The sequence below is a fragment of the Gouania willdenowi genome, unplaced genomic scaffold, assembly GCF_900634775.1.
Source record: "Gouania willdenowi unplaced genomic scaffold, fGouWil2.1 scaffold_85_arrow_ctg1, whole genome shotgun sequence".
Classification (NCBI taxonomy): Eukaryota; Metazoa; Chordata; class Actinopteri; order Blenniiformes; family Gobiesocidae; genus Gouania; species Gouania willdenowi.
In genome coordinates, this window is record NW_021145250.1 from 665794 (window position 1) to 684204 (window position 18411).

At 41.8% G+C, this 18411-nt stretch overlaps 1 protein-coding gene and 1 pseudogene across 2 annotated transcripts in view; one reads left to right on the top strand and one right to left on the bottom strand.

The window, feature by feature from the left end:
• LOC114460912 (serine/threonine-protein kinase SBK1-like) overlaps positions 1 to 2489 on the top strand; it is a 5737-nt gene extending 3248 nt beyond the window's left edge. For both annotated transcript variants that reach the window (XM_028442781.1, XM_028442782.1), the window contains exons 2-5: positions 1 to 61; positions 678 to 877; positions 948 to 1109; positions 1623 to 2489. The exon at positions 1 to 61 is cut by the window's left edge. In XM_028442781.1, the coding sequence (XP_028298582.1) occupies positions 1 to 61; positions 678 to 877; positions 948 to 1109; positions 1623 to 2153 (954 nt within the window). In that variant the 3' untranslated portion in view covers positions 2154 to 2489. The remainder of the gene's footprint in view (positions 62 to 677; positions 878 to 947; positions 1110 to 1622) is intronic.
• A 4126-nt stretch (positions 2490 to 6615) lies between these two features.
• Positions 6616 to 18411, bottom strand: part of LOC114460913 (collagen alpha-1(XI) chain-like) — a 41409-nt pseudogene continuing 29613 nt past the window's right edge.

The window sequence follows — 18411 nt, forward strand, 5'->3', positions numbered from 1 at the left end:
CTGAAGCTGCTGGGAGAAGGATCGTATGGGAGGGTGATGCTGGCTGTGCACAGGAAGAGAGGTAAGCATAGATCTAGAACACATTAAGCTAGAACACATAGATCTAGAACACATTAAGCTAGAACACATAGATCTAGAACACAGATATGCTCCTCTGTCACAGACTTATAGAGAGTAGATCTAGACGTGTAAAGAATAGATCTGTCAGTAGCATGTAGCTGCGCTGGCTGGGTGTGGTCAGATGGTAAAAGGGCGGAGCTATATTATCAGGTATGATTAACTGGGCGTGGTCAGATGGTAAAGGGGCAGAGCTATGATTGTATAGATGTGGTCAGATGGTAAAGGGACAGGGCTATGATTATCTGGTTGTGGTCTGGTGGTAAAGGGGTGGAGCTATGATTATCTGGGTGTGGCCAGATTGTAAAGGGGTGGGGCTATAATTATCCGGGTGTGGTCATGTGGTAAAGGGGTGGCGCTATGATTATCTGGGTGTGGTCAGATGATGAAGTTACAGAGCTATGATGATGTGTTTGTCCTACAAATGGTCAAGGGGCGGAACTATGTTGTCAGGTATGATTATATGGGTGTGGTCAGATGGTAAAGCGGTGGAGCTATGATTATCTGGGTGTGGTCAAATGATAAAGGGGCGGAGCTATGATGATGTATCTCTCTTCCAGGAACTCCAATGGCTCTGAAGTTCTTCCCACGGGGCTCTACATCCCTATGGTCGTTCCTGAGGGAGTACCAGCTCTCCCTGACTCTCTCTCACCCGTCCCTAACGTCAGCTCTAGGAATCGTTTACTCCACTCCGTCTCACTACGTCTTTGCTCAACAGGCCAGTCTCTACGGAGACCTGTATGATGTCATCACCCCACAGGTGGGCGGAGCCTTTAGACCTTTATACCCCTCCCCTCTTCTGTGAGGCTGACCTGCTACTCTGTGCACAGGTGGGCGTGGGGGAGGAGCTTAGTCAGAGCGTGCTGAGTCAGCTTTGTGGAGCCTTGTCACACCTGCACTCTCTGGGGTTCGTTCATAGAGACGTGAAACCAGAAAACGTCTTTCTGTGTGACGCCGCGTGTCGATGGGTGAAGCTCGGAGACTTTGGAATGGTGTGTGAGAGTTTCTTATTAATGTTAAAAGTAAACATTCTTTGTGTTTTTTCTGTAATTGTGTGTGTGGTTTTTTGTTGTTGTTATTTTTGTTTGTGTTTTTTGTTTAAATGGTGTGCGTTTTTGTTATCGTTTCGTGTTTCCCTCCCCTGTAGTGTTTTCATTTGAGTTTCTGTGTTATATTCAACCAGTCTGTGTGTGTTTATTCCTTCCAAACATATTTAATAATATAACATGCTGACAGTGTGTGATATTCTATATATAGATATTGCGTTTCAGGAAGTTGATTCTGTGATTTCCGTGAGGCAGAGTCTGAGATAGAGCCAAACATCGTCTGCGTAACGAGAAACATTGACAATGGAACATTTTCATCTTTTCTTCATAATATTAGGTGTTTGTGTTGTTAAATAGTGTGTGTTAAAGGTGTGTGTGTGTGTGTGTGTGTGTGTGTGTGTGTGTGTGTGTGTGTGTGTGTGTGTGTGTGTGTGTGTGTGTGTGTGTGTGTGTGTGCAGGTGAAGCCCAGAGGCAGCAGGGTTCCTGAGGTGTGGTACAGCTCTGCGTACTGTACGCCTGAGGCTGAGCTCGCCAGAGGAAACCAGGACAGCTGGAGCTGCATTAGTGATGATGATGATGATGAAGAGGAGGGGAAGAGGAAGAGGAAGGGCCGGGTGTGGGCGTCGGTGGAGCCCGGCGTGGACAGCTGGGCTCTGGGTATCCTGGCATACGCCTTGCTCACGGGCACCCAGCCGTGGGCGGAGACGTCCAGCGACTGCGTGGCGTACCAGAAATACCAGCAGTGGGTCCAGGGGGTGCACGAGGACCAGCGTGAGGACCTGATTGAAGACAGGCGGGGCGATGAGGAGCCCTGTCCCAAAGCGCCACAGTTCGCCTGTTTCACACCTCTGGCCTGCTCGCTGTTCCTCTCGCTCCTCAACCCGCGGCCACAGCTCCGAGGACGGCCTGAGGATGTCCTGCGGTTCCTTGGAGGTGATTGGCTGCTGGATGGAGAGAAGAAGAAGAAGGAGGGGCCAGGACCACGATGAGGAGGGACAGTTCTTCATCCATCGCCGCATCCAATAAGGAACTGAGAGGCGTCCTGATCACAGAGAGGAGGCGCGCTCGCTCTACTTTGAGCTCCTCCTCCATCAAACTTCCTTATTTCAGACGCTGAAGATTTCAGAAATCAGAGAAAGGCAGAAAATGAAAGTCGTCTCACGGTCAACGTAAGAAAAACTCGAGGAATAGAAATGATCAAATACTTTTGTGGGTTTTTCCTTAAATCTTTTGTGTTTTTGTTTTGTGGATTTTTTCCCTGTAATTTAGTGTGTTTTTGTTTTTTGTGTGCTTTGGAGTAATTTTATTGTTATTTTGTGTTTTTTCTGTGTTTTTGGCGCCATTTTGCATATTTTTTTGTACTTTTTCGTGTTTCTGTTGTCATTTTTTGTTTTGTTTTAAAATACTGTAATTGAGTGTGTTTTCATCTTTTTTTGTGTGTTTTGAAGTAATTTTGTTGTCATTTTGTGTTTTTTCTATAATTGTGTTTTTTTTCTGTCATTTCCTGTATTTTTTGTGTATTTTTTGTATGTCTTTGGAGTTATTTTGTGTACTTTTGTGTTCTGTCAGTTTGTGTGTTTCTGTTGTTGTTTTGTGTACTTTGGGAGTCATTTTAAGTGATAATGATGTGAGACGTTATGTCACACTTCTTCCACTTTTTCTGCCTTTTAAAAAAAAACTGCTTCATCATTATATTTTTTGCTTTTTCACATTTTACGTTGAAATATTTTATGAAAGGTGCAGTCCGCAACTCTCAGATCCCCCTCCCCCCCTCCCTCCCTGCTGCTCTCTTGCCCTGCCTCTAAACTTCCCAAAGTCCCTCCCTCAGAGGAGCTAACAAGCTAATGTTAGTCCAACAGCAAAATCACAGTAATATAACATGCTCTGTTAAAAACATATTACTGCAGCGCTTCTCTCTCTCAATGTGCACACACCTCAGCAGCAGCAACAACACAGTGTCTATTACAGCAGCCCACACAGAGGCTGCTGCGTGCACACACAAACAACACATGCACTACATAGTTCTAGTGTAACAATTACAATTCAAACAAAATGTAAATCAAGCAGCGGTAATTACCTTTCTAGCAGAAAAGTCACCAATTCCATCTTCTACTCCTCCAGACCATACACTGTAAAAAAGACGGCGCTCCAGCCTGGGAAAGAAGGGGGTGGGGGGGGGGAATCAATGAGTCTATTTTTTTTTCACAAAAACTACTAGTTTCATGTAAGGTTGTCCTTATATAGTGACTGCTTTAGCAAATATGACAAAAATTCCCTTTTATAAGAGTTGCAGACTGCACCTTTAATGTTACAGTGAATAAAAAACTGTTGGGGTTGAAAATTTGCTTGAAAAACATAAAAATCTGTTGATAATGTTGGAATGAAACCAAACAAATGATGTTAAATGAAATAAAGTAATGATTAGAGTTAAGGTCTGATCCCACTGTACACACCATTATTCAATTTAACGCCTTTTATTCTGAAATTTTATCCAGATTTAACCCTTTATAGGGAACTCATTGAAATTGTTTTAAATTAAATGTCTTAATCTTAGAGTGTTACTGGATGGTATAACAGGTCTTGATTACTGTTGTAAAAAATGTTTGAATGTAGAAAATGCAGTTTATTTAGGCTACCATATGTAAGTCTTTGCCCGTGAATGGTAAAAAAAAAAAAAAAAAAAAAAAAATCCAAGAAGTGTAAACAGAAAATAAAGAAAAGCATATATAAGGTGAAAGGAACATGTTTTTTACATTAAATGATGAATTATAGAAAAATACCATTTGGATCTTTCTTCTGGTACCAAACTAAATAAATACACTCACACGTCCAAGTAAATACTAAACAAATGCAATAGAACTGTCATTAAATAACACATATTTACTAATTATAGCTTTCTAATTAAAAAATAAATAAAAATGGTTAAAATAGTGTGAATCACTGTGAAGCAGATTTTATAGTGTTATAAAAGCATTAAGCAACATTAAAACATAATAACCTAAGTTTTATTTGTAAATAAATTGTTCTATAAGTACATGTTAAATGTTTCATGTCTAAAAACACTCAAACTAAACCAACTCATTTAAGGTAAACAGGGTGTTTGATCAAAAATAGCGCCCATATTTTCCTGCAGTAATTTCACTAAGTCGTTCACAAACAAATCATATTTCTTCACTTTGTATCAACTAGTAAACTACAAACACTGTGAGTTTGATCTACTTACCAACGTTAGTTTAGACGTTGTCTTTAATAAATACACATTGATCACCATTTAATGACTTCAGAGAAACAGGAAGTGTGAGTCCTCCCAGGTCTCTGCTGATTGGTCAAATGTTACATTCATGTGATCTGTGATGTAGAGTAATCTCTGCTGATTGGCTGGTGAAGACCACATGGCTCTTGATCTCAGAAATAACAAGTTTTTCTAGTTTTGTTTCATGTCCAAACGTCTTTAATTCTGATTTATTGAGGTTAGTTTAGATTCTGGGTTAATGATCACATTGATTTAGTGAGTAGGAGTGATCTATGACTATATGTCTGCAGCTCTGATCTATGACCATATGTCTACAGCTCAGCTGATGAAGTGTTTTACGACGTGTGGACATGAGCAGATTCCCACTGGTGTCTGTTTCTATTCCTAGAGGGAGTTTATATTTAATTTAAAGCTTCATGTTTAATATAAAGGTTGTCATAGTAACACTGAAGAAATCTCGGCTGCAGAATGAGAGGAAGATTAATGATGTTTGTTTCCTGTCCAGCTGCTCACTACCTTCTTAACCCTGTCAACACTGAGCTTTAAACTATCCCTCACTGAGGGGGAAACAACCCGACACCACCACGTGTCTATCCACGGCCCTGCAGCATGTTCACAGTAGGAGAATAAAAAATAAATAACCCACATAAACGACCCAAAACACACAAAACTACCCCAAAAACATATTAAATATACCCCAAAAAACTTAATGAATCCAAAACACACAAAATGACACAAAAAAATCACAAATTCACCCAGAAGAGATACAAAACGTTGCAAAATACACTAAAAACAGCACTAAAAATGCAAAAAAAATTCTAAAAGATATATAAAAAGAATCTGGAAAACAAAAAACCTCAAAAAACATACAAAATAATCCCCAAAGCAACAAAATAAAAAACGTACACACAAAAAGATTCCAAAAACACACAAAATGACACATAAAACATAAATTGACTGAAAAGAGATTCAAAATACACAGAAAACAACACCAACACCAAACGTGCAAAATTCAAAACGATATTTAAAAAAAATCTGAAAACACAAAAACCCCTTAAAACAACAAAAAATAAACTTAATGCTTCCAAAACACCGAAAACGACAATAAAAACCAAACAAATTAATCCGAGAAATGCCCAAAATGACTCCAAAAACATTTAGCCCTATGCTACTAATCTAGATAATTATATCCTGGATTATTCTCTGTTAGCGGGCTACGGCTAACCAAACATTCCCTGTCAGAGAGAAGTAGTCCTACGATGGTCGATAAAGGATGTCATTAGTACATGAAACGATTATTTATCATTAATAATCTTCTTTCCTAAACACAATTGTCAGATCTGCACCAACCAGGGCCTTCTATCAATGTACAGGTCGTTTTCTAAGAGATCTGATTGGTCAGGAGGCGGGACTTTAGTACTAAAACCCTAGCCAGAGCAAAACCTGCTCGCGACCAGGCTAGTCGTTCAGCAGAAGTTACCATGGTGATTTAGCTCTGTAAGACGTTAGCGAGCATCGTAGTCCAGCACACGCTGATTAAATCCTGGAAGTTAGCGCGATAAAATGTAATCTAGACTCGTAACATAGGGCCAAATTGACCCAAAAGACTACACACAAAAAACTACACTAAAAACACACAAAACCTGTATTTCACAAATCTGAAAACACAAAATGACTCAAAAAACCAACAAAATGACTCAAAAAACCAACAAAATGACAAAAAAAACCCAGTTTACCGTAAAACACACAAAAACAACACAAAAATAAACAATATGATTCCAAAACTACATTAAAAATACACAAAGTGACTGTCCAATGACTTTAAAAACACAAAATACACTGGTTAACACTGATGTCGTTGTGTTCACTGGGTGGTGTAGAAGATAAAAAGGTAAACGTGCTAATCTCGGACGATCTTGACTGTTTGTTGGACATTTATTTGGAATAAAAACAAAAGTCTCGTTGCTCTCTTTACAAAGATTATATATTACACAAACAAGGAATTTAAAAAAAATACTTACAGACATCATAAAATAATACTTTTCTCTCTTTTTTTTCAGCACCATCGTTTTTTTTTGTTTTTTTTTTACCTGGAAATGGTTTCAGAAACAATCAAAACAAACAAATATTTAAGGTGGAAACACTTTGAGCTTCTGAAAATTCCCAGAAAATTCAAAATAAAAGTCGACAAAACCACATCAAAGCACCACGTGATTTTTATTCCTCTCTCTCTCTCACACACATCCTCCCCCTGCTCCCCCACTCTGCTGGGGTTACAGTGTGTGTGTGTGTGTGTGTGTGTGTGTGTGTGTGTGTGTGTGTGTGTGTGTGTAAACGTCCAACAGGAACCACACAGACCTGCAGAGTCAGCGTTTAATCATGGAACAGCACAGAACGGCCACAGGTCATTGTTTGGAGGGGGCGCCAACAGAAGCGGAGCATCTCAGACCATCGTTAAGTTTCACTCGCTGCTGCGTGAGAATAAATACAAACGTAACAAAACGCAGCGACAGGCCGAGACGCTTCCACTCCAAACCCCCTTTTTTAAATAAATACAATAGAAATATCACGACTTCTGTACAAATGGAGTGAAATGCTGCACATTTTCCCACGCTTCGCTTCAAAAGAATCACAGAAGAGACTCAAAAACGAGGCCGATGATAGAATTAGCACCTTGTTACAGTTCCCTAAAGCATATGAATGGATTAAAAGGAAGAAAAAACACTTCTCAGTTTATCTGTGAGGTGATGAGCACACACGTTTTGTTCCCACAGAGCTGCGTCCACACGGTTTCTCTCATTTACAGGATCCAACACTTTATTTTCAAGTGAAAAGGACAGTGGACGTTACAGGTCATGCATTAATGTTTGTTTTCAAGAGGAATGGATTGTTTATCCTCCAACAGTCTCTTCACTTTACGACAATGTTTTGGTCTCTCGTGGAAAATAAATTATTTCAATAAAAAGAACTAAAATCACCCAAATGACCAAAAAGATGTTAAAATCAAAGGTTTGGTGACACTGGCCCTTGTTCTGTGAGTCCCATGGAACTTGTTTTTAATCAGAAAATAAGTTTAAAGAAAAGTCGAGAGAGACCGCATGGTTGTTGTGGTTGACGAGAAGACGACTTTGCAAAAAAGCTAGTTTTGCTTTTAAAGGAATCAAAAGCAAAAATCTATTTGAAACAGTTCCAGCAAGTTTTTTTTTTTTTTTTTTGCTGGAATTATTACATGAAAGTCAAGGAAACATCAAAGTAAACATCAAAGCGAACGGCAGACGCCGCTGTATATGTCCGGAGATCAAAGTAAAATTCCGTAAGAACAGTTGTCTGATCAAATTAAACATTAACATTCTATGTTTGAAAAAGTTGTTTTAAAGAGAGACCACATGGTTGTCATGGTTGTCATTGTTTTTTTTTTTTAAAACAGAAAACAACAAGCGCTTGAAAAAGTCTTTACAAAGAGAGACCGCATGGTTGTCGTGTCGTTAGAACATAGAAACGTGCAGCTTTTATTATTTTTATTAAAACGGGGGCGGAGCGTTTGGACCGAAAGCTTTTGATTGGTCGAATCCAGTCACACAACAGCAAAAAAACCTTCAGATTTAGTAACATTTAAAACATCAGGAATTTACAGAAGAAGAAAGTCCGACTGTGACCCTTCACAGTGAGAGGAAGTGAGATGAGGAGAGAGGAGCGTGCGGGGTCGGAGAGAGGAGTGGGCGGGGCCTGTTTGATGGTGGGAAACACTCTCCTGGATCCAATCACTGACGCTTCGACGTCTCTGAAGGTTGGACGATGACGCTTCTTTCTCTGGGCGCGAGATCGAGTGTCTCTCAACAGCATCTGCAATGTGTGTGTGTGTGTGTGTGTGTGTGTTTTCAGCACTGGAAACACACAGGTCCCACTTCAAAGCCAAACTGTGTGTTGAATCATTTACAATTAATTTACAAATTACCAGATGTCTGTGTTTATTTGATATAAATCTGTGTGTGTCAGTGTGTTTCGCTCTGTGTGTGTTACAATGTGTGTATGTGTGTGTGTGTGTTTTCAGCCCTGGAAACACACAGGTCCCACTTCAAATCCAAACTGCTGGTTGTTCTCCCCAAAGTCTGACACCTTGATGTCGAGCAGGGGGAGGTGCTCAACCTGTGGCGTGTTGATCTCCAACACCGTCCTGTCCACGCCTTTACGATACTGCAGAAGAAGAGAGAACAACACGCTCTGTGACTAGTGTGTGTGTGTGTGTGTGTGTGTGATGAGTGAACGGCGTGATCTGAAGAACACAATCACTAAAACAACTGAAACAATTTTTTTGAAAAATTAACCACATTCACCATTTGTCATGTCCATTATTTAGTTGTTTAAACTAATTGTTGCTACTTTTGAGATTACATTACCCCACATTACTTATCATTTCCACCTTCACAACAACACCAAAGATCTCCTACTAAAGCCTTAAGGCTCAAACATACTCGGGCAGACGCTTGCAAAGCGGAGTTCAAGGACTAAGAATCATGGGACATGTAGGATTTTAATGGAAACTACTACACAGCGGTGCACCCACGTATGTTTGAGTCTTTAGGTGACTTTATGACTTTGACTTTAACTCACAGAGCATCCATCGACCAGGGCTTTGATGTAGGGGTTGTTGTCGTAGCTTAGCTCCTCATCATTCGCGCCCTGTAGACGTAGCGCTCTGCTGTAGTCCTTCTTGTTGCTACGGTCCAACCAAGCCACTGAGCGCTGGCAGTGGTAAGTTAGCGTCTGTCGGGCCTGAACGCTCAGTAGGCGCAGGAAGCCCAGCTGGACCACGCCCACCGACCCACCGCTCACATCCACGTAGGAGAACTGGATGATAGGAGAGAGAGAGAGACAAGGGGGTGAGGTCACACAGAGAAAGGTCTGTGGTTTGAAACCAGGATGTGGACAAGTGACACTGACCTTAGTGCCCTCTGAGAACTGACTGAACCAGGAACCAGGAGTCTCCTTTTCCCACGAGCTCATCTTCACCTGCACACACGAAACCCTCAGTGTTACTCAAGATCGGTCATCTACATGCTAATCACAACATGCTAAGCTAGTCGCTACTTGCTAAGCTAGTCGCTATGTGCCAAGCTAGTCACTACGTGCTAAGCTAGTCGCTACGTTCCAAGCTAGTGGCTACGTGCTAAGCTAGTCGCTACATGTTAAACTAGTTGTTACGTGCTAAGCTAGTCGCTACATGTTAAACTAGTTGTTACGTGCTAAGCTACTTGCAACATGGTAATCTAGTCATTATGTGGTAAGATAGTCGCTATATGCTAAGCTAGTCATTACGTGGTAAGCTAGTTGCTATATGCTAAGCTAGTCTTTTTGAGGTAAGCTAGTTGCTATATTCTAAGCTAGTCACTATATGCTAAGCTAGTCGCTATATGCTGAGCTAGTCACTACGTGCTAAACTAGTCACTATGTGCTAAGCTAGTCGCTACCAGTAGGCGCGCACTGTAGTCGTTCCCACTCAACGTTCTTGAAGCAAAAATATGCGCTTCCATCTTGCAATTTTGGAACCAGACTCTGTGCAGTAGAGTCCGGCAGGAAGAACCCTGGTAAGACACCCCGCCCATTTAGCGTACTGCCCTGATGAGTTACGCAGCAAGAACATAAGTATCTTTCCCGCTGAAAATTCTTCCAATGGCTTGTTCAGATCATAGAGGTTAGTACAAAAAAACTTATTTCTACATTTAAAAATGAAGAAAATCACTTGTCTCGGCTTTTCTTCACGACGTAACTGCTTACGCTATTCACACAGAGAGCTGCGCAAGACCCGCAGCTGTCAATCATCATCATATTCAGTATGACGTAAAATCCCGTTTTTCAACCTCAAATAATTGATTTAAAACAAACTTCACAGAAAAATGAGCATTTGAACACAATGTAGGGTGATAATAACTAATGATCACAGCAAAGTTTAAGTTTGAAAAAAAATTATGTGACGAGTATTTTAACTGTACAGTTTGACCCACATCTCATCATTGAGGAGGCGGGGTTTATGACCTATAATGCAGTCAGTCAGCAGGGGGAGCTCTAAAAATAAAAGCTCCACTGCACCGGGGAGCTGGTCCCATCCCCTTTTTTTTTTTACAATCTATGGTCGCTACGTGCTAAGCTAGTCGCTATATGTTAAGCTAGTCACTACGTGCTAAGCAAAACATGTGCCAACTGGTCTTCCCAGTTTCTTCCTGTCTCAGAGAAAGACAGAACATCCATCCAAACTCACCATGCTAACGCTCCAAACTCATGGTGGTAACGATCCAAACTCACCGTGCTAACGCTAACGCTGGGGTTGAGGCACGTCTCTCCACTGGTGAAATTACACAACACCTTGAAGGAGTCCCGGGAGCAGCCCTGGTTGGGGTCAATCCAGTATTCTCCTGTAGGGGGCGACAGAGACTAATTATTAACTATAACAAACTGTTTATTAGCTTTAGCATTAGCCTGCATCACATACAACTTTATTACAGACACGCTAAGCTTACTGTTGGTATTAGCATTATCAGCAGCACTTTTCCTAGCTTAGTGAGATAGCATTAGCATTAGCATTATCCTCAACAGTAAACTATCTAACTTATTTGTGGTGTGAACCATTAGCATTAACATTAGTCTTACTTAACAGTAAACAGAGGCTCTTTAAATAGCTTAGCGAGCTGACTGTTAGCATCAGTGTGAGTCCTTGTGAATAGCTGCTCTTTAGTTAGCCACCTGTTAGCATTAGTATTATCCTTAACAGTAAAGATGAACAATTTAACTTATTTGTAGTGTGAACATTCGGCATTAGCATTAGTCTTAACAGGAAACAGAGGCACTTTTAAGGGCTTAGTGAGCTGACTGTTTGGTTCAGCCTTTAGTTTTTTAGTTAACCACCTGTTAGCATTTGCATTAGCATTAGCATGAGGGAACAGAGGCTCTTTTAATAGATTAGCAAGCTTACTGTTTGGTTTAGTGTTGTCCCTGGTGAATAGCTGCTTTTTAGCTGGCCATCTGTTAGCATTAGCTTTAGTCCCTGGTAAATAGCTGCTCTTTATTTAGCTGCCTCTTAGCATTAGCGTTAGTCCCTGATGAATAGCTGCTCTTTAGTAAGCCGCTTGTCAGCTTTAGCGTTAGTCCCTGGTGAATAGCTGCTCTTTAGCTAACCACCTATTAGCATTAGCCTGTGGTCGTACCATCCTTCAGGTCGGGCTGGCTGAGCTGCAGGTCCTGGCAGGTTCTGGCGGGGCTGTCCTGGGTTCCCAGAGGGAATTTCATGCTGTCGATCTCCTTCCTCATAGAGTTCAGTGAACCAAAGATCTCCTCCATGCCGTCGCCGCCCAGCAGGAAGTCGGTGCCGGTGGCGTCCGATGCGGGCATGTCGGACACCAGCTGGCTGGCGTCGATGGAGCGTTTGGACTTGGGACTCCTCTGGATGGGCAGCGGCTGGATCACCTCCCCTGGTGGACCCTGGACACAGAGGGATGGGAGAAGATGGTGAGGTAACTGATGAGGGAGCCACTTCCTGTTTAAAATCAGCACTTACAGGTGGTCCAGGAGCTCCCTGCACGCCCTTTTCTCCTTTGGGACCCGACCCGCCCTGAGGACAGAGGGAGGAGAACCGTTATGAAACACAAAGATTTAACCAACACAGCTGAGCAGGACGTGTTCACTCACTGATGCACCCTTAGCTCCTTTGATGCCTTGAGGTCCCTTCAGGAAAAAAATAACAGGTGTCAGTTTGTTTCTGGTAAATGAAGAACTGGCTGATTATTGTAAATCACTTACAGGCAGACCAGCAGGACCAGAGGGGCCCAGTGGTCCGGTTCCTCCAGGCATTCCCTGTAAAACCACAGAAATGTGTCAGTTTGAATCCGTCTCGTCTGGTTCTCGGGGTCGTGTCATATGTACAGTTTCTCCTTTAGGTCCGATGGATCCATTTGGTCCAGGTAGACCCCGGTCTCCCTTCTCTCCCTGTTCTCCTGGAGGTCCGATGAGTCCAATGAGACCTGGGTGTCCCTTTTCTCCTTTGGCACCGGAGTCTCCGCGCAAACCTGGCAATCCTGGGGGTCCCTGCAGGGGGGGGGGGGGAGTAAATGATTAGTGAGGGAGGAGGACTGAAGGCCAAAGTGTGGGTGAGGGGTCGTACCAGCGGGCCGGCCGGTCCTTTCTGTCCTGTAGCTCCAGGTGAACCTTGTTCACCCTGAAAAAGTGAGTAACGTCTTCAGCTTCCAAACAACAAACGTCTTTACAGACTTTAAACTGTGAACCAGGCTCACCACTGATCCTGGGAGTCCTCTCAATCCTTCTGTTCCTGGTTTACCAGGGGCTCCCTGGGGGCCCACAGGGCCTGTTTTTCCTGGGGGGCCCACAGCACCCGAATCCCCCTGTAAACAATAATATTATAAACATTTTGAAGCAAATATCTGTATGTTTTATACCATTATGTCCAATAAACAGGATCAAGTCAAACAAAGTAACACATTTAGAAAAATAAAACAACAAATCAGACCAAAGCAAAGGAACAACATTAAATTACAATTGAATAAATAAATGTGATTATAGTTTATTATAAAGACGCTGATAAACTGGTTCCCGCAGTGTGACAAAGGTACGGTCTCACCTTGGTTCCTTTCTCTCCCTGTCGACCCTCGGCTCCTCTGGTTCCTGCAGGACCCTGAAATACAGTAACAGGACCTTTATGTTAAAGGTACATCAGAGACAAACAGCAGCATTATATTTTAACACAGCCTTATTATCATTTAGTTACTTAATACTTAGTTATTGGCTAAGTGACCTAATTACTAACCTACCTACCTAGTTACTTAGTTGCTTACCTAACTTTCTAGGTACTTACTTATTACTTGCTTTATTATTTACAAAACTGGTTGGTTAGTTACTTATGTAGTTACTTAATACTTTCTTAGTTACTAAAAGCAAGGTTTTAATTTATCACATGATAAATTAGATGAGTCATTAAATAGTCTTGAAGTATTATTTTTCATTGCACCAATGTAGGAAACATTTTTTTTTTTTTATAAATAACTAAAATAACAAAGAAGTCATCATGCGATACAAAGACCGAGAAAGAGATTTGAGTTTTTATTGCGTACGAAACACTTGGAGTGGCATTTGCTGAGTCATGCTAATCAATAATAATGACTCATCGATCAGTTGTCATGGTCTATCTATGAGGACAAAAATAACTCACCCTCTTTCCTGGTGGACCAAGAGGACCGTTCTCTCCAGGTGGTCCTGGGGAGCCCTGAGAAGAATCGTTATTTCCTGTGTTACTTTAGGCTTCATGGATTATCACAAGTATAGAAAAATAAAAATAAACAACAGACTGATCAAGTTTATTGACGTTGTTTCATGTGTGACTCACAGACTCTCCTGCTTCTCCGTCTTCTCCTCGCTCTCCTTTGGCTCCATCTTGACCCTAATGATGGTAATATTAGTGTTTAAAGTGTGTAAAAAACATTCCCAGGTTGCTCCGTAAAGCAGGACTCACTCTGGGACCCAGCTCTCCGGGTGGACCAGGGTCTCCAGGGAATCCGACAGGACCCTGAAAGTCACAGGAAGAGTTTTTCAAAGCTTTGAAGTCAAAGCTGTGACATCACGGCAAGCTACAGCGACACCTACAGGGTTTCCTTTGGGGCCGTCATCTCCGGGTCGTCCTCGACCTCCGGTGGTTCCTCCGGGTCCCGGCTGACCTGCTTCACCCTTCTCTCCTCGTTCTCCTCGAGGACCCTGTAACCAGAGTCAGGTCAGTCAGAGACAAAAGTAACCAACCAACTGACTGAGTTACTTACTAACTTACATACTTAATTACTTAGTTAAGTCTTTATTTTGCTCAGTTACTTTCTTAGTTCCTTAATTACTTAGTGACTATCTTTCACTTTCAGACTGTGTTACTTAGTTACCTACTTAGACACGTAGTTACTAACTTAGTTACTGACGTACTCTGTATTCAGTGTAATGTTACTAATGGTGAGACGCTCTGTTACTCGCCTTCTTTCCAGGCTCTCCCAGGATTCCAGGGGGTCCGGACTCTCCAGGTTCTCCCTGTGGAAGGACAGTCAAGGTCAGTGAAGGTCAGTTTTTAGATAATGTCGACTCATTGCTGCACCTTTTCTCCAATTGGACCAGGGTTACCCAAACCACCAGGAGGACCTTGAGTACCCTGAAACAGAACAAACACACGTTTTACCTTCAACGGCTACGACAGCTTCAGAATCCTGTGGAGAGTTGAGGAGATCTAAAGACTTACGTCGGCTCCGTTGGGTCCGGCTGGACCCCGAGGTCCTGGAGGACCAGGAGGACCCTGAAGAGAGAGAGAAACCACAGTCCGTGATGTTTAATGTGATGTAAATCATGGTTTCTATGAGATCTGTGTTTGAGCTTGTCTCACCAGAGGTCCGACATCGCCCATCTCTCCCTTCTCCCCTGATGGTCCTGGTAGCCCCTGTGGGAAAGATCAAACAAGATGCAATACTTTAATAGTTTAACTCTTTGTATGGGTCAGGTTAGCTCCAACGTGGTCCTGGTTCTGGACATTAAAGCGTCCTGTTTGAGTTTTCTACCTGTAGGCCGATCGGACCTGGAGCTCCAGGGAATCCTCGGGTTCCTTCGTCTCCTTTGGCCCCAAATGGCCCCTGCTGTCCCCTCAGACCTAGCTCTCCATCGGCTCCCTGTTCCCCAAGAAGACAAACAAATGAACTGTTTTCTAATGAATGGTGAGTCATGGTGAGATAAACATGCTGAGTCATGAGGTCGTACTCACAGCAGGACCAGGTTGACCAACCGGACCCATTGGACCAGGGGGACCAGGAGGCCCCTACGGAACAACACACTCAGCATCACGTCACTTTAAAAGGTCGTCATGTTTCAGGACGTGTTCAGATCCACTTACATGTTCTCCTTTTCCTCCTTTAGCTCCTTCTGACCCGCCTCTCCAACCTCGCCCTGGAACCCAAACACAGCACGACACAAAAAACCATACTGTATCTGCACTAGACTGTACCACAGACTAAGTTAGTGTCTGTTACTTTCCTAAGTGTGTTTGTGATTGTCTGTCTCTGTGTGTGACACAAAAGAGAAAAGTATCAGACCTTATCTCCATCCTCTCCCGGTACTCCAGGGGAACCAGCAGGGCCAGGCAGACCCACCGGACCCTGCACTCCAGTCCCGACCTGCAGATCCGACCGGGCCTTTTTCTCCCTGAGCAGCAGATCAAAGACACATAGTGACGTTGTCATGGTAACACTCATCACACCGATGCCCTTGTGTGGAGCACTCACGGGAACGCCTTTTTCTCTCCAGCAGGTCCCGGGGGTCCCTGAGGTCCTGGTCGTCCAGGAGGTTCCCACAGGTCCAGCAGTACCGCCTGGCCTCGTTCACCAGGAGAACCCTGGAATGGTCCACACAGAATAATGATCCCAGTGTTCCCATTGATCCCATTGATCCCAGTGTTCCCATTGATCCCAGTGTTCCCATTAATCCCAGTGTTCCCATTGATCCATTGATCCATTGATCCGCTCCTGTTTTATTACGGGACTGATAATATCAAAGCAATACGTGAAAATAGTGACACATTTCAGTCCTTTACTTTCAATTTATTTCATTTTGTGACTGATTTTTATTTTGGATAATTTGAAGAAATTGCAGGATTTGGGAAAAATTTAAAGTTCTTTTAACAATTTGAGATTAATGATAATGATAATCATGTGATATAAGCACGTGAAAATGTGAGCCCTGCTAATATTGCAGAGTTTCATTAATTTGTGCCATTATTTTGTAGATATCGAGCTGAGATATTAGTTGGTAATTTATACAATGATTCATGGTTTTTCTGCCTTTTGCTTTCTGCTGTGGGTAGAAATAAATCCTCTAAATCAATGGTTTCTCTAACTGTTTGGATCAAGTCCCTCCTTGGTCCGACTACAACATTTTGCTCAGAAACTATTTAAAAACATCTATAGATCATAATGATGGAATGAACGAATGATAATACAAATTTTAATTAATCTCATTAGTAAATGAATGGAAATAAAGATTATTTAGTGTAGATCATGACCCCATTTTAATATTAAGAATTTCTGCTGACCCCAAAGACATCTTTTTTTTCTAGAATTAGTTTTATATATATATATATATATATATATATAATTTTCTTTTCTTTTTTTTACTGCATTTTTGTTGAACTAGATTAATATTTCACAAAGCGAAAGTATAGAAATACAGTGTTTTAAGATTGTGTGTTGTGTTCATAAAAATAAAATAAAACATCTAAATGAGCAATTTCAGGTGACCCCACATGGGGTCCAGATCTCAAGGTTGAAAAACCACTGATTTAGTGGCTCCTGAATAGATTTATTTCTATAGTTTTTACAATTCCCGGTCATTTCATGCCTGGGCGGGGTTAGAGTGACACTTTGTTCATTTTCCTCTCTCTCTCTCTCCTTTAGGTACCCCCTGTACTGCCATTGCGTACCCGTTTTGTTTGTATTTCTCATTAAAACTAATCAAACTATTAAGACTAATGGTAAACAAATGCAATGTCTACGTCTACATCTACAACTAAAATTGGAGTAATATTTGCAATATTTTGTTTGGAAAACAAAGTAAAACATATAAATGCACAGTGGTTGGAAAACTGTGGTCTGGGGTTCTAAATTGACCGTGGACACAGAACAGTGGAGCCTGGACTTTGTAGTGTACGTGCACTGAATGTGTGTGAGCTCAATGAGGAGAACCTACAGCAGGTCCAGGAGGTCCAGCAGGTCCTTCACTTCCCTTCAGTCCTCCTCCGCCCTGCCAGAGTAAAACACACTCAGCTTCATCTCACCTCAACATTTCTAAACCAGGCCAACGTTGACTTCTTACTCACGGGTTGTTCCAGGGAGTCCACTCTCACCGGGGAAACCTCTCAGTCCAGAAGGTCCATCCTTACCCAGACCTCCGGGAGTTCCAGGGTCTCCCTTGTGCCCTCTTTGCCAGAAGGACCAGAAAGGCCTTGCTCTCCAGGTGGTCCTGGGGGTCCAGGATGGCCGCGTTCACCCATTGGGCCGGTTCTCCAGATGGACCCTGTGAGGAGGGAGTTGGAGAGTGATGTTTTGGAGAGTGTTTTCTACTGGTTATCTACAGACTCCTTTAGATTCATACCTGAGGTCCAACCACTCCAGGAGGTCCAGGTGGACCCATTTTACCCTGGAAGCCCTGCAGACGAAGAGAAGAAGAACAACCAGTCAGATGGACGAATGATATCAGAACCAAGACCTAAATAGAACATGGTTTTGTTTTCTGTGGCTTCAGGAGAACAGAGAACTTTGTTCTGAAGGTGTAATGAACAAGAATGTTATGGTTTAGTTGGTGACGGTACATCCTGCTGATGACCGGAGGTGGGAACAGCCTCGATAAGGGTTGGGGTCAATTTACATTTTTCAATTACATTTTTCAATTACGTTTACAATTATCCATGTTCAATTACAAATCACTTACGAATCCGATCACCAGCATTTTTTCAATTACAAAAAAAATCATAAATATTATTTTTCCCCTGAAATTCAGTTACAACCACGTTCTCAATTACATAAGTTTAATTAAATGTTTTTAAAATTTTTATTCATGTTGCGTTGTGATGTTGTATGTGGTTTTTTAAGTGTGTATGATGTAATTTTAGCATCTTTACCTTTATATTTTAGTGCATTTATTATAATGTCTAATTTAACAATAGCTATAAACTCTTTGTACAAAACATCACTTACATTCATTTACTCTGTAAAATCGTCCCTATTAAAGAGGTCGCGGGAAAATATTAATAGAAATATATTTTAACTACATACATACATTAACTAAATTGTAATTGAAAGTTTTTTGTTAATTTCCATGGAAATTACCAAATACAAAGTAAATTGTCTTAACTTAATTACAATTTCAATTACGATTACAACGGCAATGGATTTTAAAATTACAATTGAGATTATATTTAT